Below are 19,883 nucleotides of genomic sequence, written 5' to 3' on the forward strand. Positions count from 1 at the left end.
TTCCTCTTTTATGAGGATGTAGAAAACATTCTGAGGGTGAATGAATCTGTTGTAATAAGAAACATAAGAAGTTGAAGGAAACTGATTAAAGATGCAGTTTCAAATCTTCTCCCAGGAGCCCTTCCACACCGGAGCTGAGTACTGACGAGCTGCCTGATGACATTGCCAATGAGATCACTGACATTCCACATGACTTGGAATTAAATCAGGAGGACTTTTCAGATGTCCTGCCACGGCTACCCGATGACTTACAAGATTTTGATTTTTTTGAAGGTATTTTAAATTTCTTGTTTTGATTATTTGTTTTTCAGGAAGCAGGTTCAAAAAAATGAGTTGAAAAGGAAGGACTTAATTTTCTGAGATGTAGTTGAAACATTCTTATCAATTAATAGTGTCTTATTTTAGGTAGAGATTGCAAAATGCTAAAAAGCTGCTTTTACCCTCTTTAAAAGTTTTGGTATTTGTTGTCTGTGTGACTGTGATGTTGTTTTGGTATACCAAGATTCATTATTTGATATCTCTACCTTGTAATTGTCATTTGAAATTAGTCATTTTAAATGTCAAAAAAAAGTTTATTATAGATCTTCAAAGAAACGAATAGCTGGCCTAATTTTATTACCCTAACCTCATCTGTGAAGTATACATTTCAAAAATCATATTTATCTATCCCATTAAAGTTTTGTTCTTTTTTAGAAACTTTCCTGGACATTGTAAAATTTAATTTTGTAGTCATTTATTTCATGCCTTTTTGATTATTTCTGTCGCATTTTGCATTGGAGCCTTTTCTCCCTTGGGGTAATTGCTTGTGATGCCATTAGAAAGCAGAGCAAAATAGTTTCATGGACTTCAGTTTATAAAAGCTTTGAGAGTATATGGAAAATTAGAGGGGGGAGTTAGAGAGCAAAGAAAAGAATCTTAAAAGAAAATCTATGAAGTGAGCCAAACCCTTAAGTCTTGACATGAAATATAAATGAATTTCTTTGTTCTAGTTTTTCACAGCTTGCCACTCCAGGTGGAGGAGCCTCAGTATGGAAAAGCTAAGAGTGGACCTCCCCTTCTGAACTTTTTGTCTCAAAGCTCAACTGATATGATATGCTTGCTATGTTTTATTATGTTGGTATTATCTGGGCCTATATGCAAAGCCCATAAGGAAATAAACATTTAAGAGTTTTGAACTGATATTAAGTAGTTTGACTGCTTTAGTTTTGAGTTGTAGACTGATTCACACGTGTACAATTAAGTTGATAGTTCAATTGCTATGATGGTGTGAAATTTGAATTGTGTGCCATGTTTTAATATTTATTTTTTTTCTTTCCAGTCCTATTTCTTGAAATATTTTCCTTCTTTCTATTCCCTGAATAGAGCACTGTTTAAATGCCAGTGTCAGATGACCGGTTGATTGTTTTGGTGGCCTTTGTTTCCTTAGGTAAGAATGGAGACCTCCTTCCTACAACAGAAGAGGCGGAGGAACTCGAGCGGGCTTTGCAGGCTGTAACTTCCCTTGAGTGCCTGAGTACCATTGGAGTACTTACCCAGTCAGACGGGGTGCCGGTTCAGGAGCTTTCAGATAGAGGCATAGGGGTGTTCTCCACGGGTACTGGAGCTTCAGGAATGCAGTCCTTGAGCCGGGAAGTAAACACAGACCTTGGGGAGCTGTTGAACGGGCGCATCGTGCACGATAACTTCTCCAGCCTAGAGTTGGACGAGAACTTGCTCCGTTCTGCTACCTTGTCCACCCCGCCGACGCCCCTGGCAGGGCAGATCCAGGGCCAGTTCTCGGCCCCAGCCACTGTCGGCCTTACTCCGGCTACTCTGATAAGCCAGAGCTCGCTTGGGGAGAGAGCCTTCCCAGGACAGTTTCACGGACTTCCTGACGGCAGCCATACCTCCCAGAGGCCACATCCTGCCCAGCTGCTGAGCAAGGCAGACGACCTAATCACCTCACGACAGCAATATAGCAGCGACCATTCACACTCCTCGCCCCACGGAAGCCATTACGACAGCGAGCACGTGCCGTCTCCCTACAGCGATCACATCACCTCTCCCCACGCCACCACCTTCTCCGGTGATAACATGGCAGCTACCTTCTCAGCAGAAATGCCCATCATGGCGCAGCACTTGCTCCCAACCCAGCTGGAGGTGCCCCTGGGTGGGGTGGTGAACCCCAGAACTCACTGGGGCAACCTCCCCGTCAACCTCGCTGACCCTTCTCCGTTCAGCAACCTTCTCGGCGCAGATGGACACCTCCTCTCCACGTCCCTGTCCACGCCACCCACCACCTCGAACTCAGAGACCACACAGCCTGCCTTCGCCACCGTGACCCCGAGCAGCTCCAGCGTGCTTCCGGGGCTGCCCCAGACCAGCTTCAGTGGCATGGGGCCGCCTTCTGCCGACCTGATGGCCTCCACCTCTCCTAAGCAGCAGCTCCCCCAGTTCAGTGCAGCCTTTGGCCACCAGCTGAGTTCCCACAGCGGCATCCCGAAGGACCTGCAGCCCAGCCACAGCTCGATAGCCCCTCCCACAGGCTTCACGGTCACAGGGGCCACTGCGACAAGTACCAATAATTCATCTTCTCCCTTCAGCACCCCTAACTGAGCGGCGTGTCTGTGTGTGTGCAGGCAGGTGGGGACCGTGTTTTCTGTCTTTAGTTCCCTCTGTAGGCATCCCCTCCTGCTTCCCCTTCTTCAGCATTTGAAAAATAAGGTCGGGGCCGGCGGGAAGCCCGGCGGGTCCCCCGAAGTGAACCTTTCTGCAGTGTTCACGTGTGCTCTGTCCACGGTGCTCCTTTCCTCCCGACAGGTTCACGTTACCCTCACGTTTTCCTTAGCGGTTCAGCACAGTGACTGGATGCCATTGATTTTTAGCAGTGAGACTGAGAAATGAGAAGATACCTCAGATAACCAGTGCCCTTTACTACTTCCTAGGGTTCAGATCAATACTTTCCATCCCATTGCCAGATTTTATAAGAGGCGGTTCTGGAGAGATTGCTAATTTACTGAGTCCCCATTGAAGAAAATAGCTAATGGTGTGGAGAGGTGGATTAGGCCTCTGACTTAGCACTAGTCTGCTGAGACACTGCATTGAGGCTAGACTTCCATTCTTAAGTAGGACAGTGCTTAAGAAGGAGAAAACGTCTTTTGACCTCCTCTGTGTATGTTTGTCCTTGTGTGCTTGTGTGTATGAATGTAAAGGCAGGAAGCAGCAAACCCATATTTTTCTAATAAGATAAAAGGTGGTTTTTGCTTACTTTCCCTCATTTTTTCCCAATTCCCAACCTTACTGAAATCCATCATTCTTTCCTACTGCTTGTTAACTTGAATTTATTGATTAGTGAGGGAACTGGCCTGGTCATATGAGTTGCACTTTTGTAATCAGCAGCCTTTTCTTCTGAAGGTTAGCAGTCTGAGGGGGAAAAAGTCAAAGGAAAAGTTGAACTGGTAAACAGAAGGAGTGACTCAACAGTCCCAGGAAAAAAACGGGCCAGAATCGTTGTAAGTTTCTGTGGCCTCATTGCAACGTTTTATCAGGCTAGCATTCATTTTTAAATCCTTTTCATGAAATCTATTTGCCAGAAGTAATTGAACAAATTATTTTGGTATGTAAAGCAAGATAAAGTCAAATGGATTTCAAAAATTGGGAATCTATGAATTCCTTAAGCCATCTCTTGCTTTAGAAATTTTTCATTTTCTTAGTAGTAACTTTTCAATAGGAGTTGTAAAATGTTGAACACACATGAAATCAATGTTCCAATTATGAAATAATTGTAATACCTGAAGGGTACATGGATAGTTTTTGTTCAAGCCAACCTGGAAATTAGAACTTATTCTTAAATTCACCTACCTCCTAATTTTATTAAAATAATTTAAATACTTAGGTGCAAGTAAATTTGGATTTGTTAGTATAAATAGAATTGGACTTTTGTGGTGTTCTCTTTGCGAAGGAAGTTCAAAATTGGTTTGGGGAAATTTTTCAAAATTATAGGTTGATTCATGATTGATAGGATTAAAATATTGGGTGATTTAGTAATTTAATAACTGTAAAATTACATACAAGGGTTCCCTATTGCCTGCTTTTTGTATCTTTTAGATGTGTGATGAAAGAGATTTTAAAAGCAATCTGATTCCGCTTTTTTGCAGAGAGGTTTTCACCATCTCATAAGATAGGTTATTGGCTGTTTATTACTGAATCTAGTCTAATTTATATATTTAAAAAAAAAATACAAAACCAGATAGAGCATAATCTTCAGTGAGGTGGGACAATAGGTTCCTTTGAGTCAGGGAATATTTAAATTTAATTCCTTCCAAATGAGTGAAGTTTTGGATATATTTTCCTACTTCATGTATGTATCTCTTTATGCCATGCTAGTTTTAGCCACTCCCTTCTTTTGAAAGCTTCTTTTCTTTGCTTTTTAAAGGAATGGCAGTGATCAGCATTTATAATGCTGAAACCATGTGCCTGAGCTTATGGAGGGGAAATGTCATGACTGTCTTTAATCCTTATATGCCCTACTTTTAAAACAAGTATTTATTGAACTCCTTTACTTTTATGGGCCAAAAAATGTTTGTAATGTATTTAGTTTTTTTAATCATGAAAAGTTGGTTGGAAAATTTTATTTTTTGAATAGCTTTGTCTTGTCTTCAGATTGAGAAATTTCTAAATTATAAATTATGTTATGAAGCAAGATTTCTCACTGTAAATTTATTCTGCTGTGGTGAGGAAGACAGATAATTTGATAGCTTTTCATCAATGAATCTTTATGTTAGTGAGCTTTTCTTAATGTACATATTGGGATGATTATGGGTAGTTAACCTTGGCTCAGAAAGTGTCATTTAGTTTGCTGGGCTATTTTCCAATTTTTAGTACAGACTTAAGCATCATTGGATAATTATTATCCATTCCTATAGATTTCACTTAGTTCCCATTGTGTACTAGTTAAAGCTTGTTACAAAATAACATGTCTTCCTCATCACCTCTCCTTTTTGAGCAAAAGGAAATTCATAATCATTGTAATCATAGATTGGAATTTTATCTATCCTGGCTCTTTGTCCTGTGCATTGGCTGCTTAAAACTCTTGATTAACAAAACCTGTAATAAATTGCACATTATGTTGTTCGCAATTTCTGTTTTGTGTGCATCAGAAAGCCCTTTTCTGCTTTCCAGTGAGGAGGCATGCAATGATCAGGAATGTTGCCAGTTATAGCTTCACACCAAAAACTTATGAGTAAGTTAATATTCATGTAGTCCCCCGTGCTGAGGCCAGAGGGAGGAACACCGTTAGAAAGCACTGGTGCAGGTTGAAGATAGTGCAAATACTCCTTTTTCTCTCATCTCACCCAGTTGAAAGATTGCATAGCTTTTGATTTGATTTGCGCTTGCCATTTGCCTGGATTGTTCCCTTGGTTGAAAAGAGAAGTACATTTTTTATAATACTAAAATGTTAGAACAATTACCCTCTTGCCAAAGAGTCAGTGTAGCAATTTTGATCTCTTGGTAGATATATTTATTTATATAAAACAATGAAATAAAGCTTTTTTCTTTTTTTTCCATTCTGAAAATCTAAAAACTAGCTACTTCTGTGGAATGTTTAGAGGTAATACTGGCATCAGAAGCAAATCTTACATTAAGAATATGGTCCTTTTTGGGTGGAAAATTGCTGGTATTTTAGACTGAGGTACACAATGCATAGTAGAATAATGCCATGACACAAGAATAGTCACTTTCTTTCTGCAGTGGTTTGGGACCATTTGTAAAGGCCAGTTAGGTACAGTTTATACTGATTTCGTTTACAGAGTTGCTGCAGTTAATGGAAGTATCCTATGCTGTAGGAGTCAGAATCACCATTTCAATGTATGCTATCTTCTGCTTGTGTATTAGATTACAAATCTAATATAGCATCTGAAGAAAAGTTGTATTTTCTCTCCTTTATTACCCCCACACAATAATAATTATTATTATTTGAGTTAAAATACTATTTCATTTCCTCTGTGGAATTGGCTTAGCATTTTGCACATCTGGGTAGGTTATGTAGCTAGTATACAAGTTGTTCACAATAATGAATGGCAGTTACACTTAACCCACCAAGTACCAGACTATGCAATGGAAGGATTTTCTAATATTTGTTCCGTAGGTTATATAGTGAAGGATTATTTTCTTGAGTAACCTACCACATGTGGGAAAATTGCTTGTAAATAACTTTTCTGAGCAATTTCATGTTAGCAAGCAATGTGGCATATGTATAAAATGCCCCTCCATGAGAAAATTATAATTTATTGGGGAAAAAAAAAAGGTAGTGAATATGGAGATCATATAAGAAGTGTTGTGTGTGTTTTTTATTTGTTTTATTTTATTTTATTTTTTGTTTTTGGTGGTGGTATAGCTTATAGTTTAAGTCTCAAGAAAGCTAACAGCTTTGTTTCTTCAGCCAATAATTCTGTAGGGAATTTATTTCATCCGAAGAAATGTTTATGTAGTTGACTGCATACTTAAAAATTCAGTGAGTCTCAAAGTAGAAAGTTCAGAATAATCAATCAGTATTGTTTTCTTTAATGACACTAAACTCGAGCTCATTTTCAGCCTATGATTACATTAATCCATAGAGGGAAGTTTTATTCATTAAAAGGTAAGAAAATTAAATATTTGCTGCACATTGGTATTCCTTCTGTTTCCCTCTTGAATAATTGCTTATATCAAAGAATTTATCTTACTAGTAAGATACCAACCAGCTGCCTAAATTGGAATTACAAACTTTGGGCACATGTATATAAGAAATTATAATCATAGTAATTAAAAAATCATAGGTATATGAAACTTCCCTTTTATCCTTGAACAACATTTAAGAGGGAATATTAGTGATGGTAGGAATAAAACAATATCTGTTTCTGCCAATTTTGAGTAAAATGTGTGTAAAGTGCTTGCAAAAAGGACAGGTAGGAAGATTTACAACACTAATTGTTGAGTAATTTTGCAATTAATTTAAATTAATTGTTTTTTTCTTTTAACTTTTAATGTCTATAATCTGTTTTCTTCCTCCTGTTCCTCTCCAGCTCTTGCCCCTTCCTTTGTAAACAAAGTATGCCAAAAGTTTTAAATCTGGTGTATTTTAAGGCCTTAAATGCAGTCCTTTTCTAAATGTGGTTTACAGAACCCTAGGGTTTTGTGGACATTTCTAAGGATACCTTAAAAGAAAATTTAATCACATTTAACAAGTGTCATATGTATCTGCCCCTTCTTTGTGGCCCCTCAGACTACACCAAAGGTTGGTTGGGGTTTTAGGGTAGTCAGAATAATGCAGATAGATTCTTTTGTAGTCACCTCAAAATTTGTAAGTAGTTATGAATAAGTGGAAAGGTTTCCCTCTATCAAACATTTATATTGAATGTCTGATCAACAGTATGTTCTTTTTGGAGTAGTTTTCTCCTGACTAAAAGAAATAGCTATCACATTAAACAAATGTTTTTATTTGTATGTATGTAGATGTATGTATATATACATACATATATACAGGTGTATGTGTGTGTGTGTGTGTGTGTATATACACACACACACACACACACACACACACACACACACACTATAGATGTGTGATAGCTCAGAAATAGAGTAGATGTTTTATTTCAATTTGGAAGCAATTATCCTTCTCTCAGTCAGTCTACATAGAACTAGAATCATGTAACCGTTTCTGTAAGGTAACATTTTATAAGATTGAAACTCATGATTTAACCCATGGCCAAGAGAAAATCCATGTTAAAAACAACTGACTATTTTGGAAATAATAGCTCTCAATGGATGATTTTTACTGGCATACTGGAAAGGAGCTAAGTTTTTTCATGTAGCTCTTGTTTTTCCTCCAAACATTATTTAGAAAAAAATACCTTAGAAACACATGGCAATATGGATTCTTCTCATTGCCAGTTGATATGTCAGTGAATGTTGAATATGAATTGATTTCAGGGAGTTTTTTTTCTAAACAGCAAACCTTTTCACTGTTTTTGGTTGTTGGCTTTCCTCACTTTTAATTTTTGTGGTATCCCTTGCTTTAGATCTTTAATGATAAAGTTTGGTATTTGGTAGAAGGAAATATATTCTATATGACAATTTGGAGGAAGACTATGACATCATTTGCTTTTTATCCATCATCTCCTATCCCTGGGGGATTTTGGCTAGTTTGTCTTACATGTTTTTTGATCTTCTAGAGTTTAGTCTACATAAAAATCTATATGAGAAAAACTTAGAAATCTATATATAATCTATTTAAGACAGCACAGTTCTTTTCTTTCTCTTCTGCCTACTTGCCTCTGCCCACTTCTCAGTAATGAAACACATACACATAGTGTATGAGCTATACTTTATTCTGGTCTGAGTAAAGAAACATCTTTCACTTTTTTTTTTTTAAAGCTGGGGACCACTGAAGTAAGCTCTATATGCACCCAGAGTTCCCCATGGAAAATTTTCAACATGCAGTGCAGAAGGCTTCAATGCAGCTAAATGCCACACCATTGCTTTTACTTTGGGAGTAGACTGATTTGCCCTGAAATGACTCCAATCTTCAGCATTAAGGTACAGTTGGTTCCAATGGATCAATGCTGCAATGATGGAAAGTTTGATACTTGTTGATAGTATCTTCATCTGCTTGGATGGGTTGAACTAGTTCCTCTGAACAGTGATGATTATTTTCACTGTACAGTTTGAGTATGTCTCAGGGATTCCTTGTGGAAATAAGGGCAATTTAATAAAAAAAAACAAAAAACAAAAAACTAAATAGTTTTAAAACAAAATAAAGGTAGAATATCATCAAAGAGAGCGCAAGAAAGAGAAAACACATTGAGTTTTGTAGTCCGCAGTGTCTTGTCTAGGGACTCTTGCTTTCTCCTTGGGGCTCTCATCTCAATTTCAGCATACAGAATATTTTCCCATCACGCTCAGCTTTAAAAGTTTTATTTAAAAGTTCCCTTCCCCAATGAGCTTTCAGAATACTTATTGTAGATTTTAAGAGAAAAAGGTATATTAATTTATGCTATTAACATCACCTCATAAATTATAAGTTTTATACTAAAGCTGTATTGAGTGTAATGAATTATGTTTCCTATGTGTTTTAATAGCTATAAAATTATATACAAGCTTTTTTTTTTTTTTTTTTTTGGTGAAAAACAAACTAGTGAAGCACCTTTTTACACTGGATCTCTGCCGTGTCAAGGTGTATAGCTATTCTTTGCTACCTTGCAGATATATAAAATAAAATGGTATCCTGCAGCCACAAAATGTAGAACATCTTTTAGCCCATTTATTACTGCTCATAGAATTCTTGAGTATTTCATTCTTTAGTAAATGATCGTGGTTTACACTTAAGACGGCTAGAAGCTTAGTTACAGGGTAAATAGAAATACATAGATCAAATAAAAACTCCAACTACTGTAGCTGGAATTGTGAACTAAGTTTGTAAGACCTCTTTTTTTTCCTATAGATTTATTCTTTAATTTACAGTTCATTCTGTAAGTTGGGAAATCAAAAAGAGAGAAAATGTCAAATCTAGATGTTCTCAGTGTCTTATTCAGGAACTTTTTACCCCTCCTCACTAAGGAATTCCCACTGTGACTTAAAAATAGAATTAAATTACTTGTGTGCATGTATGTATTTGTGTTTTACACACATGCAAAAATATGCATTGGGGGAGTGTGTGTGTGTGTGTGTGTCTGTGTGTGTGTGTGTGAGAGAGAGAAAGAGAGAAAGAGATGTATGTGTGTGTAAGGTAAAATAGAGAAAAGTAGCAACACAAGGTGATGGAATGTATTGTAGAAATATGATTTATTTAGTTGAGGGGATTGGACTTATTTTCTCATTGTCACTATTGTATAAATACACCAAATTCTTTATTATGTTTTGTTAAAAGGCTAGCTCTGATATCATGTGCTTTTTATTTTAAATCTTTTGATTGACTTACATTGTGTTCCATTTTTTTTAAAATGGCATGAGAAATACCAGGCTCTAAGACACCCTTCTATCCCCTCTTTTTTTTTTTTTTTTTTTTTTTTAAATGAGAGAGAGGAAATGAAGTGTTATCTGTATTTTATTGTGGGGTAGTGGGACCAGATATCCGTTGTAAATTTTTAAGTTAATAGTAAATTACTTTATACTCTAACTTTGAAAACATTGTCCATCATCCTTATTTCAATTTGACAGGTATTGTGGTTGGCATTTTTTTTTAAGGATGCCATTTTCATAGGTGACTGCTTTGTTTTCCTGAGGAGTTGGTGGGATCATTTCATTATGCTTCAAAGCTAGGGAAAGTTTAAATTATTTTAAACATATTTTTATCTCAACTGGGCTATCCATTTTGGATTTAGGACAATTTTATTTCCCATATTTTGTCCAAGGGGATGATGATGCTTTCTCTTAGAACTTTATCTAAGAGTTAACTTCAAATGAGACATTCCTATTTATTTTGGTTTTTAAAGTCATTGTTCTGTTGTACTTCACTGTAATATCCAGCAGTCTGAAGTAATTAAAACCATAGATGTTACTGAATTTCTCATTCATATTTTTAATAATGAAAATCATGTATTTTAAAAATCTTTTAAAACAGCTTCTCGTAATACACAAATATTTGATTTTGAAGCCACATTTATTTAATGCAATCAAAACCTAGAAAAGCTCTGTATGTGGTTCTTTTTACAGTTGTACTTTTCCAGCATCTCCCAAGTTCACTCTCTCTGTGGATTTTTAGAAAATTTTTGTTTCCTGCATATTTCTTGTACATAAGCATGCAAATGAAAGAAGAGAGTTTGTACTGGTGCCATTCTCCCTTCAGTTGTTTGTGATGGGATTTACCAAAATAAATTCCCCATTCATCAATGGAGGGAAAAAGACCCTTTTAATGTATATTTGTACAGAGATGTGTATATCAGATGTGGTAGCACTTTGCTGAATGTAAACTTGCCCTTGTCAATGGAAAGATTAAAAGTATTATGTTTATTTATACATTTGTATAATCTAAATCTATATATACACGTATGTATATGTGTGTATATAGATAGAGCTATATACATATATTTCCCCAAAAGTGTGTGTATAATAGATAAATAGACTTTGTTAAAAAATAGATTAATATGTCAGCGGTGGGATTCTAGATCAAACTGTAAACCAGATAAAATTCCTATCTAGGGCACATCACCATAACTCTCTAGGATAGAAATCCCTTGGGTTATCGTCTTTTTTCTGTTTATAATCAATTGATGCCCTATAAAAAATTATTTCTATTGTCCGTTTCCCCTGGTCCTAATTACCATCATCACCAACTGTTGTTCACTTTTATCATTTAAAAGTTTAACTTCAAATCTCCTCTCACTTTAATCACTTCCATTCTAGCCCAGAATATTTGGTTTAACCATCCTGTCTTTCATTGATATCACTGTTGTTTGTTCCTTTAAAAAAGGCCTTTATTTCAGAGGTTTCCTAGAAAATTGAGGTCTCAATAACATACACTGCACAGATTTGGGAAGGTGGGTTTAAATTTTGTCTTATTTGAAAGAAATGTCCCACCATTTTAGGAATTTTATCTAGAAAATTTTATAAAGTTGTTGCTGAAAGAGTAAGAATTGTAACAGTTAAAGCTTTTTATAAGTTATACTACTGTCTGTAGAGAAAACATGTTTATTCCCTCCTTTATTCTCTTGTTAATTTGGCATTTGAAAATTTTGGTTCACATTATAGTTAACTTGACATTTTCACTTCCTTTTTCAATGACAGTTAAAAGCTTATTCAACCACATGTTAGCCTCTTAAAATCTGTGGCTAACCCATGTTCTTAATTCATGTTATAATTGCTCTTTAAATTCTCATCTCTTTCTAGTGAAATCTCATTCTTATGTGATAAATTCTTGGCAATATGGCCTTTGATATTCTTACAATAGTGATGTTGAGTTTTAACTTTGCTGCAGTTTTATAGAAAACTTACATCCATTTATAATTGTGCCTTCTAAACTCTTATGCACACACTAAACAAAGTGTATATATACATGTTGGAGCATGTGTACATATACTAGCATATATACTCACACAGTATGTCTTTAGTATATATTATGTGAGTGAATATATAGATATTCAGAGGCAATGAATAATTGTTCTCTTGATATATACTCATGCATATGTATATTAATATATGTATATAAGTAGTGTGGATATACTGTATATACACATGTATATGTATGAGTTTTGGACGGCAATCTTTTACATTTAGCAAAATGCTGCCCCTCCTGGAATATTGTCCCTGCAGTGGCAGGTGTATGTAACAAATTGTCAAAAATGTAACATTATAAAAAGTTATTTAAAAAACATTTTAAAATTTTAAATCATCTAAAGTCATTGGGAAATTATTTATTTATTATTTTTTATTTGTTTCCTTGCTGTTGTTGCTATAAATTAAATCATATGGGAAGCATTCCTAAAAGTTGTCATCTATTCAAAGGGAGTGAGAGAGAGAGCTGGAGGTGCACTTGAAGAACTTATGTGGTTTTTCCTGTCTCTCAAACAGAGATGTGCTCCAACCAGTCTGGTCATTTCAATTACGAAGATACCCTAACCTTTCCTTTAGTACACTTTGTCTACTATCCCCTAGATCAATAGTGGTCCACCATTGGTTGCCTGTTTATTTCATTAATATATAATGATAACTAAAATTGATTTGACTGAGGAGAGTTAAATATTCTCCTCCTGCTGCAGGGAGAAAATATCACCTCATTGTTACCTAGCCTTGCTCAAAGTACACCTTAGAGAGTGTGGATTTCTCATGAAGCTGTCTGAAGCGAGCCTTTCACTTATTTAATTAAAAGTTATCTTCACTAAGAATTCTGTTAAAGGAATTTTGAGACTGTTCATACTGGACATAGGCCTAATTCTTCATTAGACCCACAGCCTCAAGTGTTTTTCAGTGATTTATCATGCTGATTGCAAGAACATTAAGAAAACTCCTTTAATTGCCGTTTGATTTTGTGATCGAATGGCAGAACAGATTACCTCCTCAAGACTTAACAGAGAAAAAGGTAGATGGACAATCGTAAATTTCAAGATGCTACAGAAAACTGTGGATTTGAGAGTATTCCTTATGACTGTTCGAGAGAGGTTTGTGTTTCTGTCATTTGAAAAGTTAGCCTAGCCACAACCAGGTATCAGAAGCAGCCTTACAACAAAAAGCCTCATGGGAGTTGTTGAGCTGCTAGAATGCTATAGAATATGAACCAGTTGCAGTGGGGAAGGCAGTAGGAGGTAGCACGCCTGGAACAGTGAACGACAGCTTGCACACTTTCATTTTCTTTCTTTCTCTTTTTTTTTTTTTTTTAAAGTAGCTGCACGGTAGCAAGGACTAGCAGTCCTTTCCCTCAATCCTTCTTTCTCATTGTCCCCTTTCACCTTGGCACACAAAATCTGCTAATACGCCATACATTGAAAATGCTCACAAAAACCCCCAGAAAAATAATAATTGCTTAAAGGGAACATACAAACTTTAATTCTCCTCTGTATTAGTAGTGGCTGAAAGCTTAGTTAGTGTGCACACAAACCCAATGTCATTTGTTTCTGCAGAGAGCGCTTTGAAATAATGTGTGGGAGCAAGATGAGGAGAGAAATGGTTTTTGGCCAGAGCCCCCAGTTCTGATCAAAATTCATACCAGTGGCTTTTAAAGCAGGTGTGCTGGAGGACCACATTTTGGGAGCAGGGAGGCTTCTGGTTTGTATTTTCCCTTTAAACAAGAAGACTTGGCTCACATTTTCCATATATATCTCAATGAATGTACTGTATGACCATTTTAAAAAAATTTGATGAAATAATAATGGATTGGTCTCCTTTTGTTATCTGGTCCTTGTTTAATTTGTTTAAGGGTTTTTGTATACAAAAGTTTACATTTTTATGTATATTTTTCTTGTGTAAAAACTGATGTAATATGTGTATAAAACACTGTATGTATTATCTGTATATAGTGTGACAAAATGATTTTTCTTTCTTTCTTTTGGATGTATTAATAAATCTTGCTGTGAAATAGCCTCGTTTTACTTTAGTATAATTTGTATTACTGGGGATTTCTATTTGTTGCATTTTTATTCTTTATGTAAGTATATATATCTATATAGTTTAAATACTAGCTGGTACAATACTGTCATATATCATTTAGTGCTCTCTGGGCATAGACATTAACTTTGATTTTTTTTTAAGCTTATCCGGTTTTTATCTTCATGCCTCTATAACTAATAAATTAATTTATTTAGTAGTTGGTAACCAACTTAATGATGTTGCAACACTTTGAAACCTTGAAATCTAATAAGTTACTGTTCCTTCCCAAAACTATTTTAAGCTCTCATTTCCTGACATAATTATCCCCAATGTTTACTTCATCAGAAAACCATACCTCTTGAATGTTCACAGGTACAAAGTTGACTGTGAAAACTGTATGGCCAAAGACAAAAATTGTTTTTTCTCTCAAATTATAACCTCTTTATTCAAGGATGATGTAAAAGAGCTTGCCTTATATCTTCTTTTAAGTATTTATTGATTGAAGTATTTCTCCTCACTTCGTTTTCTTTGTATGGGAAGCTTTTGTGGATATTTAAATATATATATATATAAAAGGATAAGCCTTCATGAAAATCTCAATGTGTCAGAATTAGAAGAGACCTCATCCAGTCCATCATGTACTTGACCAAGAACCTTCTTTGTGACATTCCCAAATAGTGAACATTCAAACTGCATTAAAAAACCTTAAGGGAGAAGAAGCCAACTTCTTCCCAAAGTAGTCATACATTCTGGGAGAGCATGGCAAGTGAATTTTTCCTTACATAAAGTCTATGTTTTCTTCTTTCCCACTACTGTCCCATTATTCCTGGTTCTGTAGCTAAGTAGCATCATGTCTAATTCTTCTTCCAAGAGACTGCCTTTTAAATATCTGAAGTCAGCTTTCACTTCCTCCCAAAGTCCTGTTCAAATGCTTCATCATGGCTTAGAGGTGACCTTGGATTCTTGAAGACTGTTCTTTCATGACATGACAACAGTTCCTATCTAACTGGAAAGGTTTCAGGAATGGTCCTAGCCATGGCAACTGCGTGCCTGTGGGTCTAAGGACCACCTACATATGGAGAGCCATTAAATAGATTAAGACCAGATTTATAAACTAACATTAGCAATCCTTATGCAACAACATTCCCATAATAGGTTCTCTTTTGTGTTTGAATGTGCATGTGTATAGAGTCTGCATGTGTTCTGTCTTTTTGGTATTGTCCTTCTAATTTTAATAGACTACAAGATAAATGCTAGATTTGCATCATCCTTGAATAAAGAGGTTGTAATTTGATTTGATGCTAGAACTTTGTTCATTCCATTTGTGTCCTTTTAAAAGGTATCATAGATGGTGGGGATACTTAAAATTGTTGAGATACCATCAGCATCACCAAGTGCTGAACTTATAATAACGAAAACCTGGAATCAAATTCTTGTTGTGTAAATATGGGGACCTTTCTGAGCTTCTTGATTCCTCATCTACCAAAAAAAGGGGGGTAGATGAACTGATCTGTAAGATCCCATTTACCTCCAAATCTATAATCTTTGATTAATTCAGTCCTACTCTACTATGTAGAGGTGGAGTTGTCCATTTTTGACCCGTTGTTTGGTTTTTTCCCCTGCCTTTGTATATTATGTTTTGCAAAAACGAGATAGAGACATTTAGAAACCATGTCTTAGTTTAGTTCTTGATTCAGATTTTTAAAAATAAAAATATCGTACTCTTATGTTACAAGTTCATTAGCTTAATGTCCATGTTGAACTGACATCTTTGAAGGGGTACCATTGGAATCTTATAGATTTACAAGTGAAAGCAAAAATTGGAGTTTAGAAAAGAATGTATTTTCTTTTTACTTCTCCTCTTGAACATATTGCTACCTCTATGAATTTTTTTCTCTACTTTGTTGAAATTTAATAGCAATTCTTTAAAAAAAAAAAAAAACAGCCTGCATTATTTGCAAACCTACTATTTGCATTAATTTATACCTTTCATGAATATGTGGCTCTGAAGCTTAAAGCAGTATTAATCTGTTCCTTTTTTAGAGCTGACTCACTGGGAAATTCATCTTTATCCAGTCTTTTTTTACTACAGTTATTTGAAAGCCATGTGAATGAGAAGCTGCCCAGTGGCTCAACATTCTGAATGAAGGAACTCAGTGGTATGCTGGGCAATTTGACATCCATCTAAATTTTTGAAGAGAATAAAAGAAAGTATCACAAGGGATAACTTAGCCTAAACAAGCAAGCTCCCTATCTTTCAGGACACATCTAATTCTTGAAATTCCATTTATTTAAATTATAATTTGGTCTCTCCCTTCTCTTTTCTTTTTCTTTTCTCCAGCATCTTATATAATACAAAGCACCATGTAATGGAGTAAGATATTGTAGCCATACTACTGTGCACTGGGGTAGAAAATCTACTTTGATTTACAAAGTACTACTGATGTAATGTGAATTTAACAGAATAGAGTCCTAATATCTCCTACATAGGTCAAGTTTAATGTATAAGACAATCACTACACCAACTACTAATCTAGAAATTACAAATGAAAAATTTGAATTGAAACAAAACTATAGGGTAACATATCCATTATTATACTTAAGTGTACAATCTATATAGTATTCCATATCACACTTATTATCAGTTAAATGCATATTAAGATTTGAGTCTTATTACTCATTCTCCTTAACCAGTTAAAAAACTGCTTGAGGGCCAGGCTTACCATATTTTTGTATCCTTCATAGTACCTAGCACAGTGCTTAACCTTCACTTTATTTCCCATCTTGAGTAGCTGCAAATTGTCCTTAAAAATGCCACACCCATACCTATATTTTTCTTCATGCTATTCTCAGTGTCTGAAATGCTCTTTTTCATTCTTTTTACCTGTCTAAATCTGACCTTACATTCAATTCACAGCTTGAGTCCTATCTCATTTCTAAGAGTTGTGAGGATCCTTAGAAATAAAAATTCAGATATTATTGCTGTATTATAGTAAACTTTCCTGTACCTTCTTTTCCATCTGCATTACCTTCAAAGATATATCTGTATACTTTCATAGTGGATGACTTGTTCTTCCCTTGTCAATCTTTATCTTTTCTCCTACCATCTTAAGGTGGACACAGTTGGAATTTGAACCTCCTCATCCTGTACTACAGGTATTCTTTCATAATCTTTGCAATGTTATCTTTTTCATTCAATGTTACTTTTCATTATCAGACATAGTGCATCTTTTGTTTATAGCACTTCTCCAAATTTACTGAGATTCTCTTGTCTGTGGCAGCCACTTTCACTCATGGGTATTTCAATTTAATCATGTCCCAATTTCTTAAGTATGTACTTTTGTAAAGTAAGTTTTCTTCCATTGGAATATACCTGTATGCCTACTTATCTTTTGGAGTTGGGGAAATCTCTGAATTAATTTTATTACCAATTAGAATGTTTGCAGAAATAACCATTTAGGAGCCTGATTAATCAATTATTCAAGGACTAATTATTGAATCTATTTGTTCTCCAAACCATAAATCATTTATCTCCCTTTATGGCTATTTGTCTTCTATCTAAATATATCATTCTGCTTGTATACCTTGACATGAATGATCTGGGGAAGTAAAGGAAGATAAAACTTAATATTTCTTTTCAGTTTTCCAGCCTCTCTGAGAAAAGATTTTATGAGAGAAGTAGCTTTGAAGTGATTTAAATATTTCAGTTGTTTCTTTTTCCTTTTAGCTGGGCCACTTTCCACACTTTCTGCCCATGTAAAACAGATAGACCTGTTGGAAGACACCACTGGACTAAATCACAATAAATAAGAAGTTTAGGAATTGGGGATCCAATCTCCCCCGTATTAAGAGTTAACTTTTAACAGAATGAGGGATGATCACCAATGGTGAGCCATTAAGCTCCAATGATATCCAGTCAGTTTCAAAAGCACACCAAAAAAGGTCTCTTCCACATTAGATAAACCCTCTATAGAAGATTAGTGGAAAAGATAGGAATGGGAATGGATGGCTTGATCTGCATTGTAGGAGGAAATAACCAATTAGATGTGATCACCCTTCCATTGGAGTATTGTTATGTATGTGTAGCAAAGGGCCTAATTAGCAAATTCATTAGTGTCCTTTATATACATTTCTGTCACTGTAATGCTTTTGACTATTTAAAATTAATTCTTACTGCCTATAGTATGCATTCTTGTTTGTGAATTTCATAAATATATTACTGAATATCACAAGACTAGCATTTCATCCAAGAGCACCAATTTAGGGTCTAATCGATGCTCTTCCATTCACTAACATTGCCTGTTTCCAGCAGATCAATCCCAGTCAAATCACTTAAATTTTTTTCACATTTTGATGTCTGTAATCAAAAAACGAGTTTTATTAGTGACTAACCAGTCATTTCTTTCCTTTTTCTCCATTAGACTGTGAACTCCTTGAATTCAGGTGCTGTTTTTCACATTATCCCCAGGACTTAGCATGTAGTAGGAGTTTAATAAATGCTTTTTGAGGACTTCATATTTCAGTGCCTTAAAATATTCAGAACAGCATTTTCAGACCTTAGTGGGTGTGGACTTTTTTTGTTGTGGCTAAATAATTAGTCACCTAGGGGATGCCTTTCTAGTAATAAGCTTGGAGCTTAATTAACCTGGTGCTTAGAGAAGGGGTTCATAGTCTGCCATGGAACCCATATGCAACATCCTTCCATTGGACAGACCTTACACTCCACTGGCATAACCTTGAGGACCCAGAGTCACATACATGCTGAAAAGAGAATTTGGAGTAAAAACTTTCTGAGTGGAAGTAGGGGAGGGAGAGAAAGTGCTTTTTTTTCTTTTTTTTGACTGAGACAATTGGGATTAAGTGACTTGCCCAGAGTCACATAGCTAGGAAGTATTAAGTGTCTGATTCCAGGTTTGAACTCAGGACCTTCTGACTTCAGGGTCAATGCTCTATCCATTGAGCCATCTAGTTGCCCCAGCTCTTTTGTTTTATACCTGATTTTTGCTGTCACATAATTAGACATGCTTTGCCCCTCCTGTAAATTTGGCTAGACAAGCATTTTTTTTTAATAGTTTGTGGAAGAAGGGGATGGTGAAACATGATGACTTCTTGGAAGTGCTTTTAAATCTTTCCTGGAAAAGAGGGACTTGATTTGTCCTGGGTGGTTTTACTTTCCATTTCTGTTAAAGTCTTTGGAAGGGATAACACATAACTGGTCCCCAAACTACATCGAGCACCTACTATTTGCCAGACACTTATTTTTAGTATTGGAAAAAACCTAAGTGATCATCTAGGTCAATATTTTTTTTTTTTAAACAGATTATAAAACTGAGGCCAAGAGAAATGGAGAAATCAGTCCATGCTCACAAAATTATTTGCAGAACCAGGAATAAATTTTAGGTTTCCTGACTAAATGAGGAATCAGGGGTTTGTTTGTTTTTTTATTTGTTTGTTTGGTTATTTGTTTGTTTTTTCCCAGTATGCCATAGCATGTCTCTTAATATATGGAATATTATGAAATACAGCCCCAATTATCTAAGATGTAGGTTATATTTCTCCATCAGATCTATAAATGGCAAGCACCCTCCTTCAGCCTCTTTTGTTGTTTAGTCATTTCAGTTATACCTAACTTTTTGTAATCCCATTTGGGACTTTCTTGGCAATGATATTGGAGTAGTTTGCCATTTCCTTTTCCTGCTCATTTTACAGATGAAAAAAACTGAAGTAAGTAGGATTAAGTCCAACTCTTTTTGAGCCCATCTGAGATTTTCTTGGCTGAGTTACTGGTGTGAATTGTCATTTCTTCTTCCAGCTCATTTTACAGATGAGGAAACTGAGGCAAACAG

At 35.6% G+C, this 19,883-nt stretch overlaps 1 protein-coding gene across 3 annotated transcripts in view; it reads left to right on the forward strand.

Moving 5' to 3' along the window:
• Positions 1-14,028, forward strand: part of INO80D (INO80 complex subunit D) — a 77,815-nt gene extending 63,787 nt beyond the window's left edge. For 2 of the 3 annotated variants that reach the window (XM_031958244.1, XM_031958243.1), the window contains 2 exons: positions 116-273; positions 1,427-7,514. In XM_031958244.1, the coding sequence (XP_031814104.1) occupies positions 116-273; positions 1,427-2,595 (1,327 nt within the window). In that variant the 3' untranslated portion in view covers positions 2,596-7,514. Of the gene's footprint in view, positions 1-115; positions 274-1,426; positions 7,515-8,394 lie in introns of those variants that run through there. The other variant, XM_031958245.1, reaches the window with a different exon arrangement.
• Positions 14,029-19,883: the final 5,855 nt, after the last annotated feature.

Source organism: Sarcophilus harrisii, chromosome 3 (genome assembly GCF_902635505.1).
Source record: "Sarcophilus harrisii chromosome 3, mSarHar1.11, whole genome shotgun sequence".
NCBI classification, from domain to species: Eukaryota; Metazoa; Chordata; class Mammalia; order Dasyuromorphia; family Dasyuridae; genus Sarcophilus; species Sarcophilus harrisii.